Raw genomic sequence first — 27903 nt, forward strand, 5'->3', positions numbered from 1 at the left:
GCACCTTAATTACCAAACTCTTTATTGATCATTTTAGTTATATTGATAGGAATATTGGTGCAGTACTAGAAAGAATGAAACAATACATTCCTAACTAATTCATGCTTTTTATCCATTTTATATTTCTAATGTAATTAAACAAACATTTATTTATTTATCTTTTATTTATGTGGGGAAAACCCACTGAGACTAAGGTCTCTTTTCTAGGGGTGCCCTGCAGCAATACAGTACAATACAGGATTAAAAAACATGCACAACATGGTTAAAATAGTTACAAATACATTCATAAACACAGATACAATTTGTAAACCCATGCCCTGTTTAATAAATCACAGTTTAAAGCAGCTGTAATCACCGTCCTTATATAATTCAGACAAAAGCTCTTTAAAAAAAAATGCTGTATGATACCAAAGAGGGCATAAAAAAACATTCTCATTTAAAGGATCATATTTATTCAGAATTCTAAAAAAAAAAAAGCCAAAAGTAAAAATCCTATTCCTCTATGTGACTTTGAACACTTCACAATAAGTTACTTGCATCCTCCTTGAATTGCCAAAAGTCCCAGCCTCTTTAAACACATCATAATGTAACCGTATTTTGCCTCCTTTAGCTTGCTAATTAGCATTCGTCTCGCCAATTTTAACACAGATTTCAACTTTGGATTAATATTTTTAAATACAGGACCTAGTACAAGGTTTGGGATTTTGTTTTTTTATCACTGTTAGTCTGACCAAGACTGAGGAGGATTACTGTACAGCAGCAACAGAAGCTAACATTAGGAGTCTATGCTGCTCAACAGCTGGTGGAGATTTTCAACATTTCAGAGGTCGGCTGGCTGCATTTTAGCTGAATGTCTCATAAAGACTATAACTAGAAAACAGAGAAGAGCTTCCTGTTTAATCTACCAATCAGCTCCTCTCTCTGGCACGCTGCTCCTCTTCTCTCTCTACTGGTTGTTCTGACAGACAGCAGTCTAGACACACAGAATCTGAATATCTGTCAGTCCGGCACACACTTTTTAGTCTCGACTCTGTAACAAAAAAGTTTAATTTGCTTTTCATCAGAGTTTTTATCATCAATAATCTATTTTTAGCCCGTCCTCGTCCCCTCTTCCTCCTTAAAAAAGGTCGTTAACGAACATTTTCCTCACAGTTTTTGTAAATTAACACTGACTCACTTACAGCCTGCCTCAAGTGGACGCTGTGGGTACTGCGGTTTTTGGTGTCACTGCTCTACCAGGGATGTTGCTGGATGAGACTGTTGTGTGATCCCAGACCCCTGACATGAACCTCCCTTTCTGGACTAAAGACATAAACACTAACAGAAAAGGCATAGTCAGAGAGAGAAGAGGACGTCAGCATCTCTCCTCCTCCTCCTCTCCTATCCCTATGAGGAGCAGACAGCGATTTGTCAGTGCCTTTTCATTATCAGTGAAGGTCATGTCATCCTATCTGGCCCGGAGTGGCAGCTGCTGGGCTTGAGCAGACAGGACAGGCAGGGAGGGCGCTGACACAAACTCTGACTGATACAATGGCTTTCCCGGAAAACCTTTCCATGCATGCATGTAGACGCAAACGTGCACCCTCCTTCAACATGGAAGCTGGCTTTGTAGCAGCTGTAACCAGAGAAAGGGAGGTAAACTGTGGATTTTGCAAGGCTGCTGATGGGGGAGTTTGTGTGTTTTGTGTGGTCAAAGAGTGACAAAAGCAACAAAAACTTACACTGTGGTAAGATTCATATATGGAAACTTCAGCTAAGAAAACACCAGGAAGAAACCAAAGCAGTCCTTTTTCTTGTAATGAATTTTTCATAGCATTCATGTTTTTTTTGGCATCCAAATCTACTATGTTCCCTGTCGCCTGTTGCAGATAAGATAGTGTTATCATCCTGTTCTGCTATCATCTTGTCCCTGTGCCTCTGATACTTGCTTCCTCTCAGTAAACCCCCTTCGTATCACTCCCGGCCGATCAAACTAGGAACAGCACTCCGCTCTATTAGAATTGCTAATGCCTCTGCACTAAACTGTGAAACACAAAAAAGAAATTCAGAGAAAAAAGGCGAGTGTGTTGGTGTGTGTTTGTGCGCAAAAAAATTACAGAAAAATGGGCCCGAGTAAAAAATACGAGCATTCTTGTTCCTTTTCCATTCCAGTATTAGAGTCGGTAATTGAACCATTTCCGACAGGCAAGGCGCCTCTGCGTTTTCAACTCCAAAACTTTAAAGTGCACTTATTTGTATGCATCAGCAAGCTCTGAGAAACACAGCAGTTTCAGTGAAATGCAAAAGAGTGAATAGCATTAGCAGAGTCGAGGTGGAAAACACTACAAAGATATATTGCTTCATTGTATAGTATCTTGGGATTAAAACATCCATGTAAGGTTTTCTTGAATAAAAGAAATATTTAGGAGCTACGTTAGCTTTCATAGACCACCTCCATATCCTTCACTTTCCTTGAAACAAAACACATTTGACAATTATTACACCTAATTACAGCAAACATGCCTCAGAGGATGTAGTTTTTCAACATTTCTATCTAAAGAAAAGAGCAGATGCTCTAAATAAAGGAGAACATCACTGTCAGCTCCCTCACATTAACAGAGGCAAAGAAATAAACAAATAGGTAAATAAACCTCAACGGGACAGGAAACTGTGTGCCTTAATTATTCCCCCGGACCCGCAGGGTATTTGAGAACAACCCGAGCATGACTCAGCAAATTGACTGTGCTGATTGGATATTCATCATGTAGCAGGGACACGACACAGCTGAGGAGCTGAAGCAACCGTGGTCTGAAATCCTGATTTCTTTCCTCCATTTAGGCTAACATAACCATTATTAGAGTAAAGTGAAGGTTTTGTTTCTGAGTGCAGGTGAAGCCAACATCCACTTAGATAGGGGAGGTATACAACTGAGTTTTTATTTCTTTAAGGAGATTTGCCAAAGTTGTGGGACATTTTTTGACATTTTTAACATTTTTGAGCCTTCAGCTTTGTATGTAAGTGTGCCTTAAACCTGGGAAGAAATTGAAAGTTATCATCTGTATCTTATGATGTCAGAGAAAACAGATTTATGTAGTAAGTATGGAATGCTTTTGATGCATTTGTCATGATGTAAAACACACTATATGGACAAAAGTATACGGTCACACCTGTCAATTATTGAATTCAGGTGCAAGCATCACCACGTCCACTGCCAAGCGTCTGATGGAGTGGTGTAAAGCTCACTGACACTGGACTGTGAGGTGGAGGAAAGGTGTTCTGTGGAGTGATGAACACTTCTCTGTTTGGCAGTCAGGTGAGTCTGAGTTTGGCAGATGCTGGGAGAACATTTGGAGGAGGAGAATTAATGGAATAGGGCTGTTTTTAAGGGTTTGAGCCAAGCCCCGTATCTCCAGTGTAGGGCAATCTGAATGCCTCAGCACACCAAGACATTTCAGACAATGCTATGCTTCCAACTTTGTGGCAACAGTTTGGGAAAGGCCTGTTTCTCCAACATGACTGTGGTCCAGTGCACAAAGTAAGGACACGGTTTGAGTAGTTCAGAGTGAAAGAACTTGACTGCCCTCCTTGTCCAACAACAACGGAACAAATTCTCACACTCCAAAATTTGTGGAAAGCCTTCCAAAAAGAGTGGAGACTGTTATGTTAAAGGTGGCCAACTCCATATTAAAGTACATAAATCTGAATGCAGTGCAGTCCATGTTGTTGTGAAGGTAAGGTGGCCAAATACTTTGGTCCATGTAGTGTATTTCTGTATGGATTGCTGAGAAATTAAAAGTAACTTGTAAAAGTTCAGCATGCTGGTTTTATTGTTAATTCTTATATTATGCTGATAGAAGTTAAATAAAGTTCACAGTTTTTCCTTTCATTTCTTTTAACCATCTACTTAAATCAACCAAGATGCCTTTAACATTTTTATTTTGTACAGTTTTTAATTAAAATTCACAGTAAGTGTAATGAGTCTACATAAACGCTGTGTTTCAAAAACAAAAACAACAAAACTTAAAATGCCTTCCTTTTCTTGATTACCTGAGGGTTTTGTGTATAATCTGATGAATTCAGTTACGGTCCAGCGATGATACATGCCTCAGTTGTTATTAATAGTTATACCATGGTCTTGGTGAATACTCGATTCTGATTGGCTCTGGAAATTCCATTGGTGTCCATTAACTTCTGATATGTGGACACCGTTCGAACTTCACAAGTAGTTCCAGTCAAAAAATCATTGCACTGTTCCAAATTAGTGCACGGCAGCTAGACGTTACTCCGTTAGGAGTAACCATAGCAACCTGAGACAGTCATATTTTCTGAGCAGGGAGTACAGCGCTGCCAGCCTAAGGAGCCTGCAGACCGGCATCAACCATCACTAAACTGACATTAATAAAATAACAGACTCCAGGTTTAAGACCAGTAACATGAGACGGTCTTACCTTCTATATCTGATGTACGTGTTGTTTCCAGGCTCACCTTAACTCTGAGAGGTGAGTGTCACAAAAAACTCACTTCCTGTTCTAACTGCTATAAACTATTGTCAGAAGATTCGGATAACACAAACAAAAGAAAAGAAGCCATTATTTCTTTGTAGAGCCGAAGGAAACGCTTCTGATAAACCAGCAGGATAATATCTGATAAATACTGATGTGTCTGACGGAGGATCAGCACCTGCAGGGCGTGGACAGCTTCACGTCTGTGACCTCGTAGTGCTGAAGGAGGGATTATTCTGTTTATTCAAACAGCTGGTCTGCTAAAACTAAGCTTTCTATCAGATGACTGTTCATGTTAACGTACAGGTTTATAGTCTGATCACAGATGACTCTCAGTCTCACTCGTCTTCATGCCTTTTCGCTGATAAATCCGTTCAGAAAGTGCACTGAGCGGACTAGCTTTTTTGTTCCGCTGTGACTTCGTATCTATGGCCCATCCTATTTACTGGAGTACTGAATAATGTTTACATTCCCTAAGAAGGTATGAAATTATAAATTAGTAGTTTTATTAATTATTTTTGTTGGCAAGTGACCATGGTATAAGCGGGTTAATGCCCTTTGAGGTGTCCAGTTATCAGGGATTAGTGGACTTCATGGAGGCAACCTTTCATCATGCAGGCCTTCATGTTGTCCATTAATCCCTGATAATTGGACACCTTGTTGGCCATTAACCCTTACATGACTCCCAGCAGAGTCTTCTTTTTGTGCTCCCTGCGATGCTTGCAGTCCAACTGGAAGCTTAGTAAATAACTATTTGTTTAGATTGGGGCTGTCAGGTTTAATGCATATCTGCCAGTAATCTCACGTTGGAGTTTGTTTAATCATGGAAACAACAAGTTTGGCATCAGGCTCCGACTTAAACACTCCTCACAGATTTTTACATACAGAATTTGAGGAGTGATATGATAACAGCTTAATCCCCCAGTCGGAGCCAACAGGAGGATGCTGGGGTGGAGGAGGGTTGACATTAGAGCGCAGTGCTGATCCAGAGCAGAGGAAGAGACCGGAAATCTTGCAGTTTAAACAGAAAACTAATTTAGCAGTCATGTGATTTGATTAAGATGCATGTCAGGTATGAATCATTGCGCTCAAGATTATCGACAGATAGCTTGCCAGCTAATGCAAATAAGGTCCATTATTAGTGCATTTATTGTTTCCAAGCAAAACTGTAATTGGGAATTTTTTACAAATACCTCATTTACCCTATTAGAAGTAACATTAATCTATCCAGAGCTTTAAATAATCTTATTTATTTCATATAGTGACACTTTTTGCAGTTCTACCACCTCAAACACTGGTTGTGCTGCCTGACATTTGCAACTAATTTCAAATTAAATAAGCAAATACTTAACATATTTTGTTTCTTTTGTTCTTGTTAGAAAGTGGACGCATCTATTTTTAAAATAAAATTAAGATTTTACTGTTGAAATACATTTTGTACATTGGTAGTACCACCTGACACTGTAATCTACTCATCCACCTGTAACTAAAAATAAATGTTTTTATCTTTACTTGAAAAGGATCTATAAACCACTTCACTTTGCCAAGAGCGCAGGGCTAGTCCTGGCCAAAGTGAGGCCCTATGCATATTCTAGTATGAGGCCCCCCAACACGATTATTTCAAAGATTTCAACTGTAAAATCATGCCAAAGTATTCTAATTTGATTTTCTTAGACTTAAAATCCCACTTTTAATATCATCATAGATTCAGACACAAAAAAATGCATGTCATGTCACTGACCCTTCAAAGATGTTTCATGTCTAGTTTTGATCTCTTCAGTCATCTCTGGGTTTATTTCATTTCCCTGGTTTATCTGTTTCTGGTGTGGCTCAGTTTAACTGTGAATAGTGAGTAACAAAGAGACTTTACTCTAGCTTAATTTAAGGCGGTCTTACACCTAAAGACTTTTCCTCTGATTTCAAAGTCACAGGCAAAATTCCAAAGTCAGAGTAAAATCATGGGAGTCTTGCTAAAGTTGCAGCTCACTCCTGTTGTCTCAGTCGTTAGGTGTAAGCTGGTCAGACTCTATTTTAGCTGTTTTAAGGTGGTCTTTCTTCAGTCTTGGGGTTACAATAATATCAAATATGCTTGATGTGGTTGTAAGTCTTTAGTCTGCTCGGATGGAAACTGTGTTTCTCAGTGACGCGACCGTCATCCACAACCAATGGGAGCCAGTGTTGTGCATTAGCACATTAATTCACCTCATTCTTCCAAACATGAACGTGAGCGTAGATCATTCTAGAGCTGCTGGATGTCCGCTCAGAACTCAAGAGATCGAGTCTATCTGTCCATTCATTCCAGGCTGACATGCCATTGGGATTTTCAAAGTAAAAGCCCGATCACTTTGTTTCTGTGGTGAGATGACTCTCGTTTTCATACATCCATTCTTTTATTCTGAAGTGTTTCCAGGATAGTTCCTCAGTTGTTGCAGTAACATGCAAAGTTGCTTCGGCGTTTAACTTTCTTTTTGTTTCTACTCGATGTAAGTGATTTAAAAACATCAGATTATTAGAGATATTAACTCAAATTTGATCTCCATCTCCATCTACAGCTTGTTCTCTGCTTAAAAAATGTTGTTGTGGGAGCGCAGATGGTCAAATGGTTTGGGGCGCTACCCATGTGCGCGGGCGCCCCGGGTTTGGGTCTCTCCCCACTCTCTTCCCTGTTTCCGAGTCTGTCCACTGTCCTTCCTCTGTCGAATGAAGGCATGAAAAGGCCCAAAAATAAATCTTTAAAAATATATATATATATATATATATATTGTTGTGAAATTCCACCAGATTGCATGATGGGACATACTCTCAAAAGGAGTCATATTCTAGTCTTGTAGTTTGTGACCCAAAGTCTTTGCAAAATCTTAGTCTGAGACTAAAAACTCAACGGCTTGCTGACAAATCCTTTTTAGAGGTGAGAGGGTCTAAGGTGTCAGTCTTTTTAGAGTCTTTTTAGAGTTTTAGAAAAGTTCTCTGGTGTAAGGCTGACATGAGCTGTAAAAACCAAAAAAATCTATCAATTTTCTTGTGATTTATGTGCAATTATGGGTCTCAAGTTTGCTTAAATGTCAGCTTCATGATGCAGACGATTAAAACTTTGAGCTTTGCTGCATTTGTCCTCAAGAGGAAAATGAAAAAAACTTTTGAACTGCTTGTTTGTTGAATATCAGACTAATCAATCCTTTGTGATGCAGTCCATAAAATCAGAACATCTATGCTAAACTCAAATTAAATCTAAATGCTGACTGGCTTTTGTGACATAATTTCAAGTTGAAATGTTTCGTCTTGAACAGACTTTCCTCTACTCTGGCACTCTGATATCTGTTTATAGAGATGTAAAAGCTTTGTCAGATTACTGCTGATGGGAGCCAGGATGTCATTTCAGAAAACTGCAAGATGTGAAGTATTTAGAATCACATCTTTCATGCTAAATGGATATCTATTCAGAATGTATAATCCTTCACATGTAAAATATGTTAGGATTCTTGATCATTCCTACTAAAGAGACGGTTTTAAAATATTTTTGTTCATTGGAAGTAATACTAAGAGCTCCTTGAGCAGTGTAACAAAGGGCAGAGGATGTCAAAAAGCGCCAGGGAGGTGGAGGTCCTCTGCAAATGAGGAATCAATGCAATCACTGTATTCGGCTCTCCTTGTCTAATAATAGCTGTCAGCCATGTTAGGAGCAGCAGTTCTTGTGTGAGCATCCCTTCCACAGTCCAAAGATCGCGTGTCATGACGGGAGCTAAACTCCTGTCACTCCCTACAATCACCTTGTCGTCCTGGTTGTCTGACGAGACCTTTTTCCTGCCGTGTCCTCAAACACACTGATGCATTCAATTTATTCATGGGAGAGGAGGGGAGATAATGTTAGAGCTGAATGTGTGTGAGCAGGAGAAGGTGGCGGGATGCTCAGGAGCGGACGGACACACGAAGAAAGTGTGGGAGGAGCAGCGGAGATGCCAGGGTGATGGATGAGAGAGGAGCTCACCACAGTTTAGAGAGAAGGAGTTTAAAAGAGAAGAATTTACAGAGACTGAGCCTATAAATAACGACCCTGAGGTGGAAACTTTTTTACCTAATGTGTTTATGAGTTAGAGCATGTTAAGGAGAGGGGACTCATTTTTGTTGCCTTTTAAGTTTATCAGGCCATAATTAAATGATAATGAAAAAAAACGCAAACACCAGGCGCAGCTTTTCAAAAGAAGACGGTGACGTCAGAAGGACTTTCATCTTCTCGCCTGGCTTTCTGGTCGGCTCTATCAGTGAAAGCCAAAAGGCCCATAATCCTCAGATAAGTCTACTAATCAACTAATACCATAGACAGAGCATAATCTCATCAGCTCACTAATCACCTTTCTGCCTCTGTCAACATACAGACATCAACACATATACACACAAGCACACACCAGCACGCCCTTTTCATGAGTGCATTAAGAGCACATGGGAAATACACAGGGCTATGAACATACACTAATTATCTTAATTAAAATGCAACCTCAAGTATTGTTTTTCTCTGTCTGCAAGTTTCTAATATTAATGCTTATTCACAAAAAATAATGTATTAAGAAAAGAGTTTAAAAAAACATGAATCTGTACTGGTCCATTATCAGATATTGGTTAAGCTTTGTATTTTGAAGTTTGTTTGCTCTTTCTGAAAGGGGTCGGTGTGAGGTATCAGTCAGTAGCAATAAAATAGAGTGTGCAGAAGCCACTTAGCTCTGCCTTTTTAGGAGAGATTAGCGGGAGTGCATGCACAGTACAAACTCCAAACACCATGTTCCTGGGGGCTATTCAGTAGATACACTAGATGGACTTTAATATGGTGTTGGCCCCTCATTCCAACAGGGTTGAGGTCAGGGCTCTGGGGGGGGCCAGTCAAGTTCTTCCACTACAAACACATCAACAAAGTCTTTAAAGTCCTTGCTTTGTGCAGTCATGTTGAAATAAAAGGGCCTTCCCCAAATTGTTGCCACAAAGTTGGAAGCGTAGCATTGTTCAGAATGTCTTGGTATGCTGAAGTATTAAAACTGGCCTTCACTGGAGATAAGGGGCCAAGCCCAAACCCTTAAAGACAGCCCCATTTCATTATCTCTCCACTACAATTGGCACGGTGCAGTCAGGAAGGTAACATCCTCCCAGCATCCAACAGACCCTGATTCACCCAACTGACAGCCAAACAGAGAAGCATGATTCATCACTTCACAGAACATGTTTCCACTGCTCTACAGTCCAGTGTCAGGGCTAGCAAGCAGCTGATCAGTCATGGAAACCCGTTCCATGAAGCCCTCGCAACACAGTTTTTGTGCTTACATTCATGCCAGTGGAAGTTCAGGATAGGGCTGAACGATTTGCAAAAATAATCAAATTGCGATTTTTCCCTAATATCCTGATTGCGAATTAATATGCAATTCTTATGAGGTTCCCAAACGTCTGCATTTTTCAACAAATACGAGCAATAAATCATTCTATAACATAACCTAAATCGGTCAGGAACACTCATCATACATTTAACCATTTTACTGCAAAATGAATCTACATTTTAACTACATTGAAAGAAGGCTCTGCTCTAAAGATGCTCCCTGGGTTAGTCAGCACCATGTTTTGACTTTTCAGGGAGTGCTTTTCAGGGAGGCTATAAAGGAGGATCCCTGTCAACCATTAAAAAAGAACTGACACTTGAATTGTTGCATGATGTGCATAAAATCTCTGCTCCTGCAAAAAATGAATGTATTCAACTGCTATTTTGACAAATTTCAAGTTGAAGAATATTACATCTGCGATTTGTAAATTGCAGAAGGCCATACTGTGATGTAATCTAATTTACGATTAATTGCCCAGTTCAGAACTCACCCACTCTGTGATTTAGGTGGTCTTCCACTTTGTGTTCGAGTTGCTGTTGTTCCTAAACGCTTCCACTTTCTAATAATATCACTTACAGATGACTGTGGAATACCCACAGTTAAAATTTCATGAACCGCCTTATTGAAAAGGTGTGGCATCCGATCACAGTACCATACCTGAAGTCACTACGCCCTTCAGAACGACACAGACTGCATGGCTCTATGCTTAATTTTATACATCTGTGGTAACAGGTCTGATTGAAACACCTGAATTCAATAATAAACAGGTGTGAAAACTTTTGTCCAAATCGTGTAAGGCTATGGGTGGAGTTTCAAGTGATATAACAGAGGTAGAAAAAGTCTCAAAAGGAATTTATCCTAAATTTAGCCAACACTGCTTCATTATTTCGTTCCACCATTCACCTAACTAACATAATATTGAATTTAGTTATGAGTTCTATTCTCTGAAATATCCATCTAGGATTCCAGTAGCTGCTGCGGTATTCCTGGTTGCACCTCTAACCAGACAGAACTAAATCAGTGGCTTTTACAGCATGTTTTGAGCATTATTTATTTTATTTTATTTAACCTTTAAGCATGCTCTTCCTCACATAACTCCATCAGGGGCCTGACTCTTCTGAAGTTATTCCATTTTCCCAGACTTATGTTGTGATTTAACTAAGCTTTTATTGAAACAGAAAGCAGTGAGCAATGTTAGCTGCTTGTGTTTTTGTGCAGGCTGTGTATTTATTTCAAAGCATGACGCACTGTTAGCCACTAGCAAACAACACTGACAAAGTAAAAGCCAGGTGTGTTGATGTGAGACGGGGGTGGACTGGTAACCTGGCATACCGGGCATTTTCCTGGTGGGCTGACACGCTTTGGGGCCAGTATGACTTATTTATTTATTTCCACTGAGTACAGCTCAATAGAGCACTCACAGAGGCTCATGGGTTGCTTTATAATGACAGTTTACTGGCCCAATCACATGTCCTAAAGGTCCGTTTATACCCCTCCCCTCCCCGCTTAGCTAAAATTTGAAAGTGAAAGTGTTCTGAGAAAATGAAACTTAAGCGCAAAATTAATCAATGGATCTGTAAGTAAACAACAAATCATTAATAAAAATTCAATCAGGATGCTGCAATGAATTGCTGACTCTTCAGTACCTACACTAGACGGTCTGATGATTTGACAGCTCTACATATGGAGGGTGGAAAAGGAATGACGTCCACATTGACGCCATTCATCCTAACACATTTAGCAAATACGCTAGTTTATGCTAATTTCTTCTTATTTTCCACACATCCCTTTATAGTTGAAGGCAGAGCGATAATCATGTTACCCCATTTAAGGTGTAACAGATTTTTATCTTTGAATAATAATAGGAATCGTGACTAGTGATTAAAGAACATGCTGGTTGTGTATTCAGTGACACATTTCACACCCAGACCTTTATGCAAGGTACCATATGGGCCAGGAATAAGGTGCTAACCTCTTAATGACCCAGGTTTGAGGAAAAACTGAGTTGATGAACAATGGCAGGATAAATGGAAAAGGAAATCTACAGCACTTTACTTTTAAGGTGCAAGAAGAAACTTTGATTTTTGTACTACTTTGGTACTCCACGTACTGTAGAAAGTATTCACCCCTGGAAAGTTAAACCCTTTCATTGATTTTATGAATTAGTCATGGTCAAAATATTTTGTTTTGTTTCTGACAAAAAAATACAAAAAGAAACCTTTTTAAAGGGAAAACAGATTTCTGCAAAGTAACATCAATTAAATAAAAATATGTGATGTAAATTAAGTGACTGCATAAATATCCACCCCTTCAAGTCAGTATTTAGTAAATTCACCTTTGGCTTCAATCACAGCACTCAGTCGGTGTGTATGTACAACTGGACACTGCAGTTTTACCTTATTCTTTTTTTGGTAAAAACTGCTCAAGCTCTGTCAGGTTTCACAAGGATCACAGGAGAAGCAGCCCTTTTCAAGTCCAGCCGCAGATTCTCTACTGGATTGAGATCTGGGCTTCGACTCAGCCACTCCAGAACATCCACCTTGTTGTCTTCAAACTATTTCTGTGTAGCTTTCGCTGCATGCTTAAGGTCATTGTCTTGTTGGAAAATACATCTTTTCCCAAGCCGTAGTTCTCTTGCAGACTGTGTAAGATTGCCCTCAAGGATGCTCCTACAGTTTGCTGCATTTATTTTACCCTCTATCTTTAAAAGTTTTCCAGGATGCTGCCACCACCATGCTCCACAGTGGGGATGGTGTGTTTGCAGGGATGTTCAGTCATTGGTGTCCGCCAAACTCATCAGGCTACTGACCATGAGGTCTCCCACATGCCTTTTGGTGAACTCTGGTCAAGATTTTGTATGAGTTACTTCAACAGTGGCTTTCTCTTTTTCACTCTCCCATCAAGCTTTGACTGGTGAAGGATCTGGGCACCAGCTGTTGTCTGCAGAGTCTCTCCCATCTCAGCTGCTGAAGCTTGAAACTCCCTCAGAGTAGTCATAGGTGTCTTGGTAGCCCCTCGCTAGCCTCCTTCTAGCCTGGTCACTCAATATTTCAGATTTACACATGCACCGTATTCCTTCCACTTCTTGATGATGGCTTCAGCTGAACTCCAGGGGATGGTCAATGTCTTGGAAAATTTTGTATCCATCCCTGACTTATACTTTTCAATAACCTTTCTCTGAGTTGCTTGAAGTGTTCTTTTGTCTTCATGGTGTAATGGTAGCCAGGTATACTAATTAATCAGTGACTGGACCTTCCAAACACTGGTGTCTTTACTCTAAAATCACTGAGACACATTCACTGACCTCATGTAATCCCCATTTCACTAACTGTGAGACTACTCACACCAACTGGCTGGATCTCTGTTGAATTAGGTCAGTCATTTTAAAAGGGGGGGTGAATATTTAAACAGTCACTTATTTTACCTTAAATATTTTTCTTTAACTGACATTACTTTGTAGAAATCTGTTCTCAATTTTACATTAAAGAGGTTTTTTGGTCCAAAAAGCCAAAATATATTGACCTTGAGTGGTTTATAAAATCAATAAAAGGTTAAACATCCTGCCTGTCTCTCCTTAAAGGGGCCACACTGAGTGGTTTCTCCTTTGGCTAATATACTATACTTACTAATAACAAGTAACTCCTATAACCCCACTTTAAAAACACGAAACTATGACTTTAAAGTTCCAGTAAAATTTTTTTTGGATCTATTCCTCCTCTTAGAGCCACCTGGGTACATCTTGTCTGTTTTTTTTAATATAATGATCAAATGTCTCCCTCAGCATGAAAGATTCATAAGGTGGAAAATGTAAACTGTCTTAGTAGCATGCTGTAACTCACTGTGTCTAACACTACAAGCATTTAAAATTCCTTTAAAGAAAAAAGTGCATATTCTGATGATCTCATTTGTTTTTGCAAGTCAAGAAGAGACATTGCAACTCATTTCAATCTGTTTATAACAAGATCAAAATCTCCTCACTAGTTCTGAAAGATTATCAGCACAAAGTTCATGTTATAAGTAATAAATGCATTATTCCAGACCTATTAGGCACTATTTAATGACCAAGAAGTTAGTAATATGTACTGAAAATCATTGTTAAAGAATAAAAGATACTGAAAGCTATCAGGTCAAATTGTGATGTGATACAGAGAATTAAAGCTATGCTGGCGGTTGGCAACGTTTGTATGTTTGTTGATGTTGTGCCTATGTTGTGTGCTTTAAATTCTAATGTCTTTTGGTCATAAAAATGGAAACATTGAGGAAAAAAATGAAATTTGAACACATTCTTAAGTAAATCGGGTTCAGTAAAAATGACACTTCCTCCATCACTGAGAATAACAGTCCCACTTTCTGTCATTTAGCATCCCTTTTCTCCACCTCTCTTTCCTCTAACTGCTCCCTACACTCCCACTGACAGAATCAGGTAAAGAAATAGCAGCTCTATACATGACATAATTAGTAACTCCATGCCTGTACCTTGGTAACTGTAGAGATCTCCCACGCTGTTCTGACGCGTGATGTGCTGCCAGTAGGCGCTGCGTGGCAGGGAAATGGACTTGGTGAGCGTCTCTCTGGAGTGGATCTGAAACAGACAGAGTGTATCTCACTTCCTGTCACTTGTTCACAACAGAGATAGATGCTCTAGATCTGTCAGTAAACAAAGAGCAGGAGTAGTACAGTAAATAACAAGATGAATGACAGGTTTCCTCACTACAAATTATCATTAGCAATATGACAGCCAAAAAGGACCTACAATAAATAAGAAATGCCAATATTTCATCAAAATGCCTGCAATTACTAGTAGCATGAGTCAAAATTTGAAACTTTATTGATAATTCACCCCTACTGCAACTGTTAGCGGTCAGTTTCATGTAGCTGTCTGTGTGATTTATAGAGCTGAGGCAAAATGCTGCATTTGGAAATGTTCCCAAATGGTGGGGTCCAAGTGCACAGCCATATGGTCAAGGCTCATCAAACACTAGGCAGGCCTACATAAATAAAGAATACAGATGATAGCAAGGAAGGAGGGAGGAGGGGGGAGGTAGGAAGGAAGGAAGCAATGGACTGGTGTTGTGATGGAAGGAGGGAGCGGAGGCCAAGACCGTGGGGAGTCTTACAGGCTACTGGTCCAAGACGGCACAAAGCAATACCAAGAGATGAATGCATGTTCTTTTTGTGTGAAAACAGTGATTAATTGCTCATGTGTTCACTAGTTGCTAAAAAATTTTTAATCAGTAGCTTCTATAGCTTTCTGATCAGGCATACAGTCCACACAAAACCACATTTCTTCATTAAAAGAAGAACAAAGAACAGCAGTGAGTTGTTTTCTTTTCAAAAACGACAAAAGTCGTGTACTGACATACAGACTCTACAGTCGCCATGGTTCACGTTACGCAGCTCTCTATGGAGTTTACTCCTCGGTAGCAGCTACGAAGCCACGTTGTGTTGCTCTGATTGGCCCGTAAAGACGTGACAGACAGAACGTTCGCCCAGTCACCCACCAAGTTTTTTTTCAGAGGCTCTGCCCTTTCCCAAACACTGTCAATAGGAGGTTTACCAGATGGATGTGTGACACAAATCTATCTGGCGTGTCAGATTAGGATTTACCCCTGACAAGTATCTGATATTGCCGAAAAACTTAAACAGTAAAACTAATAAAAACTAAACTAAAACAAGCTGTTTTTGCTAATGAAAACCAAACTAAACTAGCAACCCAGCAGGAAAATTAATAAAAACTAAATTGAAATGTAAAGTAAAAGGTAAAACTAAAAACGAAAACTAATGAAAAACCCAAAAATATCCCCTTGACAATTAATGCATTTACTTTCAAAATCATGATTAATCACATCCTTTATTGTCGCTCTCAGTACATTTTGGTTGAAACAAAGCAACATCCCCCTGCTCACGCTGATGTAAAATAAGTCCAGCACTGCTCCTTTAACAAACTCAGACAGATCAGTCATGCTCCTGGCGTTATCAGACATTTACCTTTGTACACCTCCTTTATTCCTGTTAGACTCCAGAACAAGTTCCTTTAACTTGGGTTGATGGAACGTTCCATTTACCTTGAAAGTAGGATGCTGGAGCTGGGAATGACTTCAAACCCGAGTTATCAGCATTCCAGTTACAACGAGCTGGTAACTCAGGATACTGAAGCTGCTCTGAGTTTGCAAGTCTGAATTCCAAGTTCAGTTTTGGACTGTATGGTATTGCATTGCATGGTCATGTATTATACAGTGCTGCATTATACTGAATTTTATTATGTCGCATAAAATACAATACTGTGTTGAATGATATCTCTTTATTGCTCTGTATTGTATTATATTGTGTAGTATTGTGCTGAATCGCAGCTTATATCTTATCCTATCAGGTCATCTCTTATCCTTCTGTGCCATGTAGCATTGCATAGGGTACTGTGTTTTATTGTATTATGTTGTTTAGTAAAGAATAGTATAACATATATAACATCACTTACTCATTAGGCATTTCTTTCCTGTGTGTTTTTATAAGAAATGGCATCAGGATGAATCCATTAAAAGCATTTAGTATTGTTAGTACTTGAGTAAAACTTTGTCCTCATATAACAAAAAACATTAAAAATGCACCTGGGAGCTCTTCTCCATCTCCTCCATCATCCGCTCGTGCTGCTGGGCAATGGCCAGCGTGGCCGAGTGGACCCGCTGGTAAATCATCTCCCCTTCCCGGGTCTGGAACGTGAACAAACCCTCTCCTGTGTCACACATCCTGCGCCAGGAACACACACACAGAGACAGAGAGAAGTGCACAAGCTTTGATCGCGCTCACTCTTGGATTGCTGATTTACAAATGTGCATGGTTGAATGTGCGTTTACAGAGAGACGTGCTGCTATAATAGCCCACTGAAGTCAAACTCACTCACACATGCGTGAGCAGATACAGTACACAAACAAAGGCACGCACTCACAGAGGCACCTGTCACATCAATGCCTGAAGGGATCTGCAGCAAACGCTGATATCCTGGGATGTTTTGGATATCCAAAGTTTCTTTGTTGAAGTTTTTACAACACTTCCAAGAACTTTTTTTCCCACCACCAACATTTCAGTCACACAGACACTCAAGCTTGTATCTTAATGCACAAACACACCTTCCAGATTCAAAAGTGAACCAAGTGGAGTCTCGTCCATATCTGCGAAGGGAGCTGAGAGGCCACATGACGAGTTTGAGGCGAGCGTTGTGAATGTCCCAAAGGTAGATGTTTTCATGTGTGATCTGCATGGTGCACTCTCCATAGATGTCCAGGTTGGGCGTAGGCATTAAGTACACATTGAAACGTTCTGCAATCATAAGAAGAAAAACAGAAAGTCTTAAACAGGACTCAAGTGAGGAATGAGTACAGGCTGTATGCATCTGGGGGAATGGTTCATTTAAACAAGCCTGATGGAAAAAAGAACAGATATTTCACTTGCATATCTACAGCAGCCATATGGCCACTAATAGTCTAATCAGCATTTCAAAAATGTCTTTGCAAGTAAATATGCAAATATCATTTGCAGCACTGAAACAAGCATTAGACAGAGACGTTTAAAACGTTTCTTTTCACACATGTTGTCAATCGTACCCTGGAGAATCCACAGAACAAGCTGTGAATACTTTTCAATACAACACTTGTCAATTATTTGCTATTTTTGCTCGAGGTTTGATGAAGAAAATATGTCTTAGATTTAGCTTCAGTGTTGGCCTCACTACAGCCAACAGCTTATTAGTTTTCAGCTCTGCCTGAGTTTTACTAAATCTGCAACAAGTGACTCTCAAGCAGGGGTGTCCAAACTTTTTCCTCTAGTGGACACGAACAGAAATATATAAGGATGGTGGGGCTATTTTTATATACTCACCTTGATATTAAAGTTAGTCAAACCAATCTAATGTTGGTTAAGATATGCTCAGTGATTGGGTAGGCTTAAATGGCAAGTTGATGGCTGACAAGCTAAACAGCCAATTATTTAAGGGCTTTAGGGGAGGCAAATCAGATTTCAGAGACCCAGTCAGCTCTGGCTACCACTGCCTCGCCCCTGGAACATCATTGGTGCTGCTGTTTGGTGATGTAATCCATCAGGGCGTTATAAATCAAGGAATTTTATTATTTTGGTTGCCATTATTTTTACTTGGGCTGAACAATTTGGGAAAATAATCTAACTGCAATTGGCTTACTTAATATTGTGATTTAATATGCAATTTTTTTCACCTCATCTGATGTGATTTCCAACAAAAACAAGCAAGAAATCATTCTATACTATAACCAACACAATATTAGATTAAACTAGGGCTGGACAATTAAAAAAAAAAAAAAAAAAAGATCTAACTGCGATGATTTCGACTCATTGTGAAATTGGATATGAACTGTTGTATTGAAGGGGGTGATCATTTTAATATAATTCTCAAGAAAAACATGAAGAAAACAGGACTGTGTTGTACACTATTCTAAAAGTACACCACTAAAATGATTGAAGTAATGCATAACTGCTATTTTGTCACAAATTTTCAGGTGGAAGAAATATTGCAACATCTGCAATTTGTAAATTACAGCAGGCCTTATTGCGGTTTAATCTCATTTGTGATTAATTGCCCAGCCCTAATTTTTACTATTAATAATATTGTCTCAGTTTAGTCCTGAATGAACAGCAACAAATCCTTCTAGTCAAAATGTTTGTTTACAGTACTTGCATGGTTTCACTGCCAAGGGCTGAAACTAATAGAATAATACAGTGTAGCACACGCTTTATTCTCTATTGAGGGCCATATTTAATTTAATTTAAATAATTTTGGGGGGAACCAATCAAAAATGGGTCACGGGCCACATTTGGCCCTCGGGTCATAGTTTGGACACCACTGCTCTAAAGCTTAAAAGTTACTTTAAAACAACTTTAAAACAACTTTATTATTCTCAGCACAAGCTAAAGAGACTCAACGCTGGTAAATTCCTAACCTGTCATGCCAAATAGACAGGTTCTTATATCTGTTGCATTGGATTTACACTATATTGCCAAAAGTATTCACTCACCCATCCAAATAATGTAAATCAGGTGTTCCAATCACTTCCATGTCCACAGGTGTATAAAATCAAGCACCTAGGCATGCAGACTGTTTCTACAAACATTTGTGAAAGAATGGCTTGCTCTCAGGAGCTCAGTGAATTCCAGCGTGGTACTGTGATAGGATGCCACCTGTGCAACAAGTCCAGTGGTGAAATTTCCTCACTCCCAAATATTCCACACTCAACTGTCAGTGGTATTATAACAAAGTGGAAGCGATTGGGAATGACAACAACTCAGCCACCAAGTGGTAGGCCACGTAAAATGACGGAGCGGGGTCAGCGGATGCTGAGGCGCATAGTGCACAGAGGTCGCCAACTTTCTGCAGGATCAATCGCTACAGACCTCCAAACTTCATGTGGCCTTCAGATTAGCTCAAGACCAGTGCGTAGAGAGCTTCATGGAATGGGTTTCCATGGCCGAGCAGCTGCATCCAAGCCATACATCACCAAGTGCAATGCAAAGGGGCGGATGCAGTGGTGTAAAGCACGCCACCACTGGACTCTGGAGCAGTGGAGACATGTTCTCTGGAGTGACCAATCGAGCTTCTCCAGCTGGCAATCTGATGGATGAATCTGGGTTTGGCGGTTGCCAGGAGAACGGTTCTTGTCTGACTGCACTGTGCCAAGTGTAGAGTTTGGTGGAGGGGGGATTATGGTGTGCGCTTGTTCATCAGGAGCTGGGCTTGGCCCCTTAGTTCCAGTCAAAGGAACTCTGAATGCTTCAGCATACCAAGAGATTTTGGACAACTCCATGCTCCCAACTTTGTGGGAACAGTTTGGGGATGGCCCCTTCCTGTTCCAACATGACTGTGCACCAGTGTACAAAGCAAGGTCCATAAAGACATGGATGAGAGAGTTTGGTGTGGATGAACTTGACTGGCCTGCACAGAGTCCTGACCTCAACCCGACTGAACACCTTTGGGATGAATTAGAGCGGAGACTGAGAGCCAGATCTTCTGGTCCAACATCAGTGTGTGACCTCACAAATGTGCTTCTGGAAGAATGGTCTAAAAATTCCCATAAACACACTCCTAAACCTTGTGGAAAGCCTTCCCAGAAGAGTTGAAGCTGTTATAGCTGCAAAGGGTGGACCGACGTCATATTAAACCCTGTGGATTAAGAATGGGATGTCACTTAAGTTTAAGTCTTAAGTCAAAGAGTTTCTGCTACTAACATGTTAAGTGTTGCACCAGTAGTGATAATTTCAACATAGGCTTTAGGTATTACTTTAATCTTACATTTTCTCTTACCTTCTACAGGGCCTAAAGTCTTCCATGATATATGACGTAGAAATATGGATGTCTTGGTGAAATTTTTTAAGGTGGAATAAATCAGAGGATGACTAGGAGCTGAGAATTTACTGACTGCCACTGGCAGTAAGTCCTCAGTGATCAATTACATCCCTTAACCCTATGAGGTCTTAGCACTCGCCTGCACATTTTCGCTATGTTTTCATTAATATCTTTGCAATTTTATGTTGTAGAAATACGGCTCAAACACTTCTGTGAATGAGAGAATGTCATCTTTCACTTCTTCCTTCACTTGCCATCCCACGTGATTCACAGCCAGCGTTTACAGGGTCAATAAGAGAACAATGGGCACATGTCGTCCCCTCTCACTGCGCATCATTGGATCAGTGCTTTGTCAACCTTTCCCAACCAACTGATACTCTGGAATCCCTAAGGCTCTCCCTATCACTTTTTGCAGGAGAGGTAAGGTGAGAGAGCGGAGCGAGAGGAGAGAATTAGACCTGTTGATAGAGATCAACAGGTCTAACTGATGATGGGGAAGCGTTTTAAATGTTGCAGAAGCCTTGGAGCAAATACTGGGAAGCAGTGATGGAGAGGACACAGCTTCACTTTGGTGAAAATAGAATGACAGACAACATTTATGCTCGAAAAACATTTTTTTTCACATGTTTTCTTCACATATCCATATATTCATATATTCCGCTACTTTTGTGAAGCCAAGACTTTGGTAAAAGTATTTCAAGCACCAAAACAATTTGTCCACATGAGTGAGGGTGTGTTTTCACAAGAGATTAAAAAAATTTCAAAGATTGGATTTTAAAATTTAGCACTTGGGCTAAAATAACTCTTTACACAGTCCTCTAGGACAAAAATGGGCCTGCATCTACATAAAGCTGAGATTGTCCTGAACATTTTGATATAAACAACTGGGTATTTTTTATTTCCAAGTACTGTAAAAAGGTGAATTGAAAAATAATATAAAAATCAAGTAAATACTCTTAGACCTCAGAAGGTTAACACTGCATGGGGACTTTCTTGGGACTAATGCTTTTGTTTCCATGAGCAGACAAAATTTCTGCAATCCAACAATAACGTACTGTTAAATTATCTCCTGTTATTGACAATTTCACTCCTTGCTGTCATTCTTTCTTATTGTGCACTGGTTTGTAGGTTTAGTGTGGAGGCTGTTTTTATCCCTAAATCTCAATTCTTTGCCATATTTTGCATGCTCTTTGTTGCAGTTTGGGGATGGATGTGAGTTAGCAGAAGCTATTTTTAGCCGTTTGTGTATGAATGTGGACATTATGCACCCCTAGTTAAGATGAAGCCTAGTCTCTGTGGTGAAACCAAACCTTTAAAGTTACAACTTAAACTCTATCAATGTAGGGCTTAGTGCGGAACATAATTTTAGACATAACTTGTGCAGAACTGGTGCAAAAGACCACTAGTGAATAGTTTTTAATTGATTATGAAGCTATTAAAACTAAATGTGATGCCTCTGAATAACTAGAAAATGCAAAAAGACCATGGGGATAAAGTTTGACTATTGCTTGGAGATATTTTTGAGCCAAGAAATATAGGTCAGTGAGATTTAGGGTCAATCCCATTTCCACTCCTGAGCCCGACCCCTTGGTTTTGCGTGGTCACGTCAGGTGAAGGGGTATCCCAATTCTCTTTTGAATTGAGGGCTAGGGCCAAGGCCTACATAGCCCTTGAAATTAAGATTTTTCAGGACCACACTTAAAACCAAGGGGGTATGATGAATTTCCCACCATGCACTACATTCACTCGCAAAATGGCACAATGGAAGAACTGTAAATGCAAGTTTTTTCAGCATTTATAAATGATTATCAAAGAAACGGTTGAGGTTTTTTTAATTATCTTCAATCTTTAGCTACTAGGGATGGGAGTTAATTGTATTTTTGGTACACTATATTGCTAAGCGCCAGATGCATTAGTGTAAAGCACGCCACCACTGGACTCTGGAGCAGTGGAGACGTGTTCTCTGGAGTGACCAATCGTGCTTCTCCAGCTGGCAATCTGATGGATGAATCTGGGTTTGGCGGTTGCCAGGAGAACGGTGCTTGTCTGACTGCACTGTGCCAAGTGTAAAGTTTGGTGGAGGGGGGATTATGGTGTGCGCTTGTTCATCAGGGCTGGGCTTGGCCCCTTAGTTCCAGTCAAAGGAACTCTGAATGCTTCAGCATACCAAGAGATTTTGGACAATTCCATGCTCCCAACTTTGTGGGAACAGTTTGGGGATGGCCCCTTCCTGTTCCAACATGACTGTGCACCAGTGCACAAAGCAAGGTCCATAAAGACATGGATGAGAGAGTTTGGTGTGGATCAACTTGACTGGCCTGCACAGAGTCCTGACCTCAACCCCAGAGAACACCTTTGGGATGAATCAGAGCGGAGACTGAGAGCCAGGCCTTCTCGTCCAACATCAGTGTGTGACCTCACAAATGTGCTTCTGGAAGAATGGTCAAAAATTCCCATAAACACACTCCTAAACCTTGTGGAAAGCCTTCCCAGTAGAGTCAAAGCTGGTATAGCTTCTGGATTAAGAATTGGATACGACTTAAGTTCATATGCGAGTCAAGGCAGGTGAGCGAATACTTTTGGTAATATTGTGCATGTACACGTTTAAACCAGGGCTAATAACTAGGGGTGGGAATCACACAATACCTCATGATACGATACGTGATACATGGTCCATGATGCCGATATAATCACGATACAGTGAAACTGCAATAATTGATATATTGCAAGAAAATCGTATAACAATACATCACAAAATATATCTAACTAGAGAATACAAAATAGTTTTTAAAAGGTCAAGTGCAGGATTTCGCAATTTATTCACTATAATTTAGTGTCAGTTTCACAGAATTTGACACAGACTGAGCTGAGGACTGAACATAAAGTGCATAAAGTACGATGTGACAGAATTAAGCTATTTAAAGAAATATGTAGTCCTGCATCATCACATATTTTAGCTAGCTTTGTACGATCTGAGGATGAGGATTTTCCCCATTTGCTGCCCTGAATTAAAACGCTGTTCTAGGATCTCTTTTTTAAAGGGGAATATATCAATATAGAGTAAATGTGCTCCAATCTCTTATATTTCACGTTATATCAGTTTTATGTCATCGACCAGGTGTTCGTGGAGGGAGACTATGGGAGACGAGCTGATCGTCACCTCCAGCTTTAAGGACTGATGGACTGTGTTTTAGGGGAGGGCAAGATGTGACAGGCCAGTATTTTTTTTTAATCGTATTAGGGAAGCCTTCATTCTTAATGACACTAAGACAGCGAAGGTCCTCACACACATAATAAAGGACTGACTGTGATTATGGTTGCACGAGTAGAGACCAGTGGTAGCTTCAACAAACTTTTTTGTTAACGTTAGCTGTAATGCTATCGCTATAATGTCTAATCCTCAGATATTTTCGTGTTGTCTGAGTATTTCACTCTGGCAGGCATATCTTGCAAACAACTTGACTCCTGTCTAAGTTTGTTCTGTTTTTAATGTTTTGGAAGCCAAAATAAGTCCACATATCTGCTATGAGTGGAGCAGAAGATGCTCTGTCAGCTAGGCATGAGCAACTGGCTTGCCCAGACCAGGCGTGATCTCGGTGTCTAAAGAGAGAAGAGGCAAGAGTCAACTGCCTGCTGCCAGCTAGCGGTCAGGGGGTGAAATTACACCACAAACTACCGCACCAGCAGAGTTAATTATTAAATAATAAAATATCGATACTGCTTTTTAAAATATCGATACAGTAGCGCGCTGCCAAATATCGTGATGTTTCAGTGCAGTGATACTCAACGTGTGGCTTTTGAGCCACATGTGGCTCTTTTGATGATTTGTGGCTCTTCTATTTCTTCATTTGAAATATTTTTCGCCCAGGAACCTCTAAAAAAGGTCATTGTTGACCTTTTTTATTATCCATTGCAAGCTACATAAATCAGTTTGTTTCCCATTCGTGTGCGACTGGCTTTAACTGCCAACCTTTATTTTTTTTGTCCATATGTTTCCATTGTCCTTATTTGCGATTTTGTTCCCCTATTTTCATTTTTGTTGCCACTTTTAATCCATTTGTCTGCTTTTTAAGCCCACTTTGCCACTTCTTTTTGCCACTTTTGGCCCAACTTTTATTCTATATTTGGCCCTTATTTTTCCAGTTTTGCCTTTTGCTATTTGAAATCCCCCCTCTTATTTGCCATTTTTGGCCATTTTTGTGACTTTTGCTGCTTTTTGCCCATTTTAGTCCCTTTTCACTCATTTTTTTGCCATGTTTTTACTGCTTTTTTGGCCAACCTGTAACTCATTTTTATATCATATTTTGCCACTTTTCTTCCCATTTTTTTCACCCAATTTGCTATTTATGCCTATTTAGCCCCTTTTCACCCATTTTTGGCCACTCCTTTGCTGCTTTTTGACCATTTTTGCCATTTTAACTTATTTTATTTCCATTTTAACCCATTTTCGCCACTTCTTACCACTTAGATTGTGGCTCTTGCAAAGGTATTTTTCAACAATTTTGCTCTTTGGTTAAGCAGGGTTGACTGTTTAATGTATGACTGTATAAATAGATGGAGGAGATCAATATGGAGATCCACAGTATGAAAGAGATGGTCGAAGCTTTATTGTAACCTCTGATGATGCAGCTGTTTATCTGCAATGTATAATGATGAACAGCAATCAAGTGGCGACGATCCCTTCTGTAAGGGAAGGTCTTCACCCTGCCCCATACCACTCTGTTTCAAGGACCAAGGAGAAGAGGTAGAATGGCCCTAAGTGCAATGCAGAAACAGCCTTTTTATTCATTTACCATGGTAGTTTCTGAGCAAGTGATGATTTTCTATTGTAAAGCAACAATTATTTTTTTCATTATCTACACATTTTCAGGACAAAACACCCTCCCTTACCCTCCTTTGTCTTTTTCCTACCGTTATTTCTTAAACCGTGTTCGTCAACAGTGTTATAGAAGCAAAGTTATACAACTGGGGCATCTACCTAGCCATCCATTGTGCAGCACTGGGATCATGGAGCCCAATCTGCCTCTTCATATTAAACTAACTCTCTAAGGCAGGCGCAGGAAAGGAAGAGGGACAGAGGTCCCCGTAATCTAAATTAGTTCTCTCTAATTATGCTTAATGATTCAAAATAAGCCATGTGTCTGCAATGGATAGGAAATGGCAATGTCATAGTGAGGCATATTTATAGGGACAGTGAAAATGAACTCTGATCTAATTATGTGCCCCTGCTGTTTGGGGAGGGCTTCTAATTGAAACACCGTTGAAGGCCCTGAGCCTCTTGTTTCATTCACTCGTCTAGGCGGCAGAGAGGAGACAGCTCTGTTTGTCTCTGCGGCTCCAAACAGCAACATTTCTGCCACAAGAGAAGGGCGAGGGATTGTGTTGTTACAGTCGGCTGGTTCACCGCAGCACAGTCGAAACGTGTGCATTGATATCTTGAATAAACGGGCACAAGTTATGTTGAAGAACACAATTTCAGTTTATGGCTGCGGTGAAATGAAATGGGCTGAAATGACGGCAGATTCTTTTCAATTACTCGCCCTTTTACAACTTTAAACTGCTCTTCTTTGCCTGTTGCCTTTTCAATTTCCTCAGCGAGTTTACAAATTACACAGAGAATGAGCTCCACTGTGATAGCAGCGCCCGTTGTCCAGTCTTTTCCATTTCTATTTCCTGTGAGTGGAATATGCAGGGAAGCACATTTATTTCACATGGCTTTAGGAGCCATAATCTCATCCATCTCTGTGACAAGCTTCATTATGAGGGAAGCCAGTGATGCACAGCACTTCTCATTAGGCCTGGAACAGAGCCCTGACCACAGCCTGTGACCTGTGCTCTAACTCGCACACATACGGGTTTCCGGTTACACACACATTCGAAAAGTACTTCAGAAGTTGAACCAACATGTGCTAATGTAACTAAACAGTAACAGGGGACTTTCGGATCAGGTATTGACAAAAACTGGCCCTAATTAGCTGGGCCTAATTGGACAGCCCTGTTCTGCTCCCTTAAACCTCTGAGGGCTCGGTTGCATTAACACATACGGGATCAGACTGCAACTAGTAAACGCTCAGTGGCGGGAGTGAGAGAGATTGACCCTGAATGGCTGTCTGTGTTAGCAGGGACTAATTGGGCACTCACCGTTCTGCTCCCGCTGCACCCCCGCCGCTAACAGGTCTGGCTCTCCCAAGCTGATGTCGTTGAGACGGCTGCCGAGGCACTCCACGCACAGCAGCTTGCACCATTCCTCTGCATCCAGCTCTGCACGCATAAACACAGCATTAATGCATGTCCAGCATAAAACACAAACACGCAAACCTCCTCCATAACACTGCGTCCACAATAAAACATCCTGTCCAGATTATACTACCACAGGCTTGCTGCCTTAAGGGCCAGTGAATTTCAGAATAAAACGCTGCACATACAGGACATGAGTACAGAAAACAGTATCCAGTGGAGAGAAAAATCTATCTGATCGATTAGGTGCAGATTAAAAGAGGAGGTGGATTCTGCGAAAGCAGACAAGAGATGAATGCTGGGTTTCTCCTCCTTCCATCGCCAATACTCGCTTCAGCGGCTGTACAATAAAAGTTGCTCCGCAAAAACAATATGACCACAGTCACAACTGGAACTGGTGATCATCTAGTCAGACAATCAATAAGCTATTTTCTAAATTAAAAGGATGGCTTTGGCTCTAGCTTGAAAATTGGAAAGGAAATACACTCCTGAAATACAATAAAGAATATCTAAGCAGAATGTGATGGTGCACTTGTTGTATTCCTCTTTAAAATTAAAATGACAAAACTGTCCCTTATACATGTCAGTGCACCAGATAATAAGCTAGCAGGTTTAGCTTATCATGAGCCAAAGGGTTAAAAACTCAGTTTACCTACTTATTTGCAGTGCATTTCTTGTTATAATCAATAAGTAATCTATAGTGCCAAACACTGAAGCTTTACATTCATTATCATAGCTATTACCTGTTGGTAGAAGCTACTAGGAGTGTGTTAGCTCAGCTTAGCTGTGTGAATACACAGGACTGACAACAGAGACAACCAGCACGATTCTTGTCAATTAGCAGAGGCCTCTATTTAATGACCTGTGTCGTTAGCTGTACTCAAGGCGCTCCTGGTTGAAAACCATTTAACTTTAGAAACCGTGCTGCGATCATCAGTCTCCCTCACCTGTCAATCAAATCAAGACGGGGGCGGGCCTTCTGACAATACTGGAAGAGAAACTGATCTGACTTGTCATTCTTCAAGGGTAGTTTTTAGGTCTACAGCTGCTGCCTGTGTCAGGACAGGATTTTCTTACATTGTCTGCATGTCTTCTGTGTGATATATCCTTAAAATACAGAAATATGAAGCACCCAGACCTACTCTAAACAACATTACTCTCTCATTACTCTGAGATATAAACTTGTCTTTAAGGGGTCAAATATGTGACCTTTAAAGAAGCACACAGACAACAAGTGGGGGACAGCTCTATGGCTAGTCTGACTTTCTCAATAACTACAACTATTTCACTTTCCAGGCTGTTCACTGATAAAAAATGTTGTTTTATGTTTGTTTTACCCTAGTTAACCAGCTGTCTGGAAGAAGTTTAGCTTAGCTCAGCTGGTCTGGTTTTACTGTAACTGTTCTGGTCTCCAACACTGAAAAACATGTCATTTCTTTTTGTTTTAATACAAGTGCAAAGACAC

The 27903-nt window shown here is 40.3% G+C and overlaps 1 protein-coding gene across 1 annotated transcript in view; it reads right to left on the minus strand.

The window, feature by feature from the left end:
- Positions 1 to 27903, minus strand: part of dok6 (docking protein 6) — a 116796-nt gene that overhangs the window by 11399 nt on the left and 77494 nt on the right. Inside the window, exons 4-7 of the mRNA XM_041814285.1 lie at positions 26343 to 26462; positions 16963 to 17152; positions 16444 to 16582; positions 14315 to 14420 (exon numbers count right to left, since the gene is read on the minus strand). Coding sequence (XP_041670219.1) covers positions 14315 to 14420; positions 16444 to 16582; positions 16963 to 17152; positions 26343 to 26462 — 555 coding nt within the window. The remainder of the gene's footprint in view (positions 1 to 14314; positions 14421 to 16443; positions 16583 to 16962; positions 17153 to 26342; positions 26463 to 27903) is intronic.

Source organism: Cheilinus undulatus, linkage group 19 (genome assembly GCF_018320785.1).
Source record: "Cheilinus undulatus linkage group 19, ASM1832078v1, whole genome shotgun sequence".
Taxonomy (NCBI): Eukaryota; Metazoa; Chordata; class Actinopteri; order Labriformes; family Labridae; genus Cheilinus; species Cheilinus undulatus.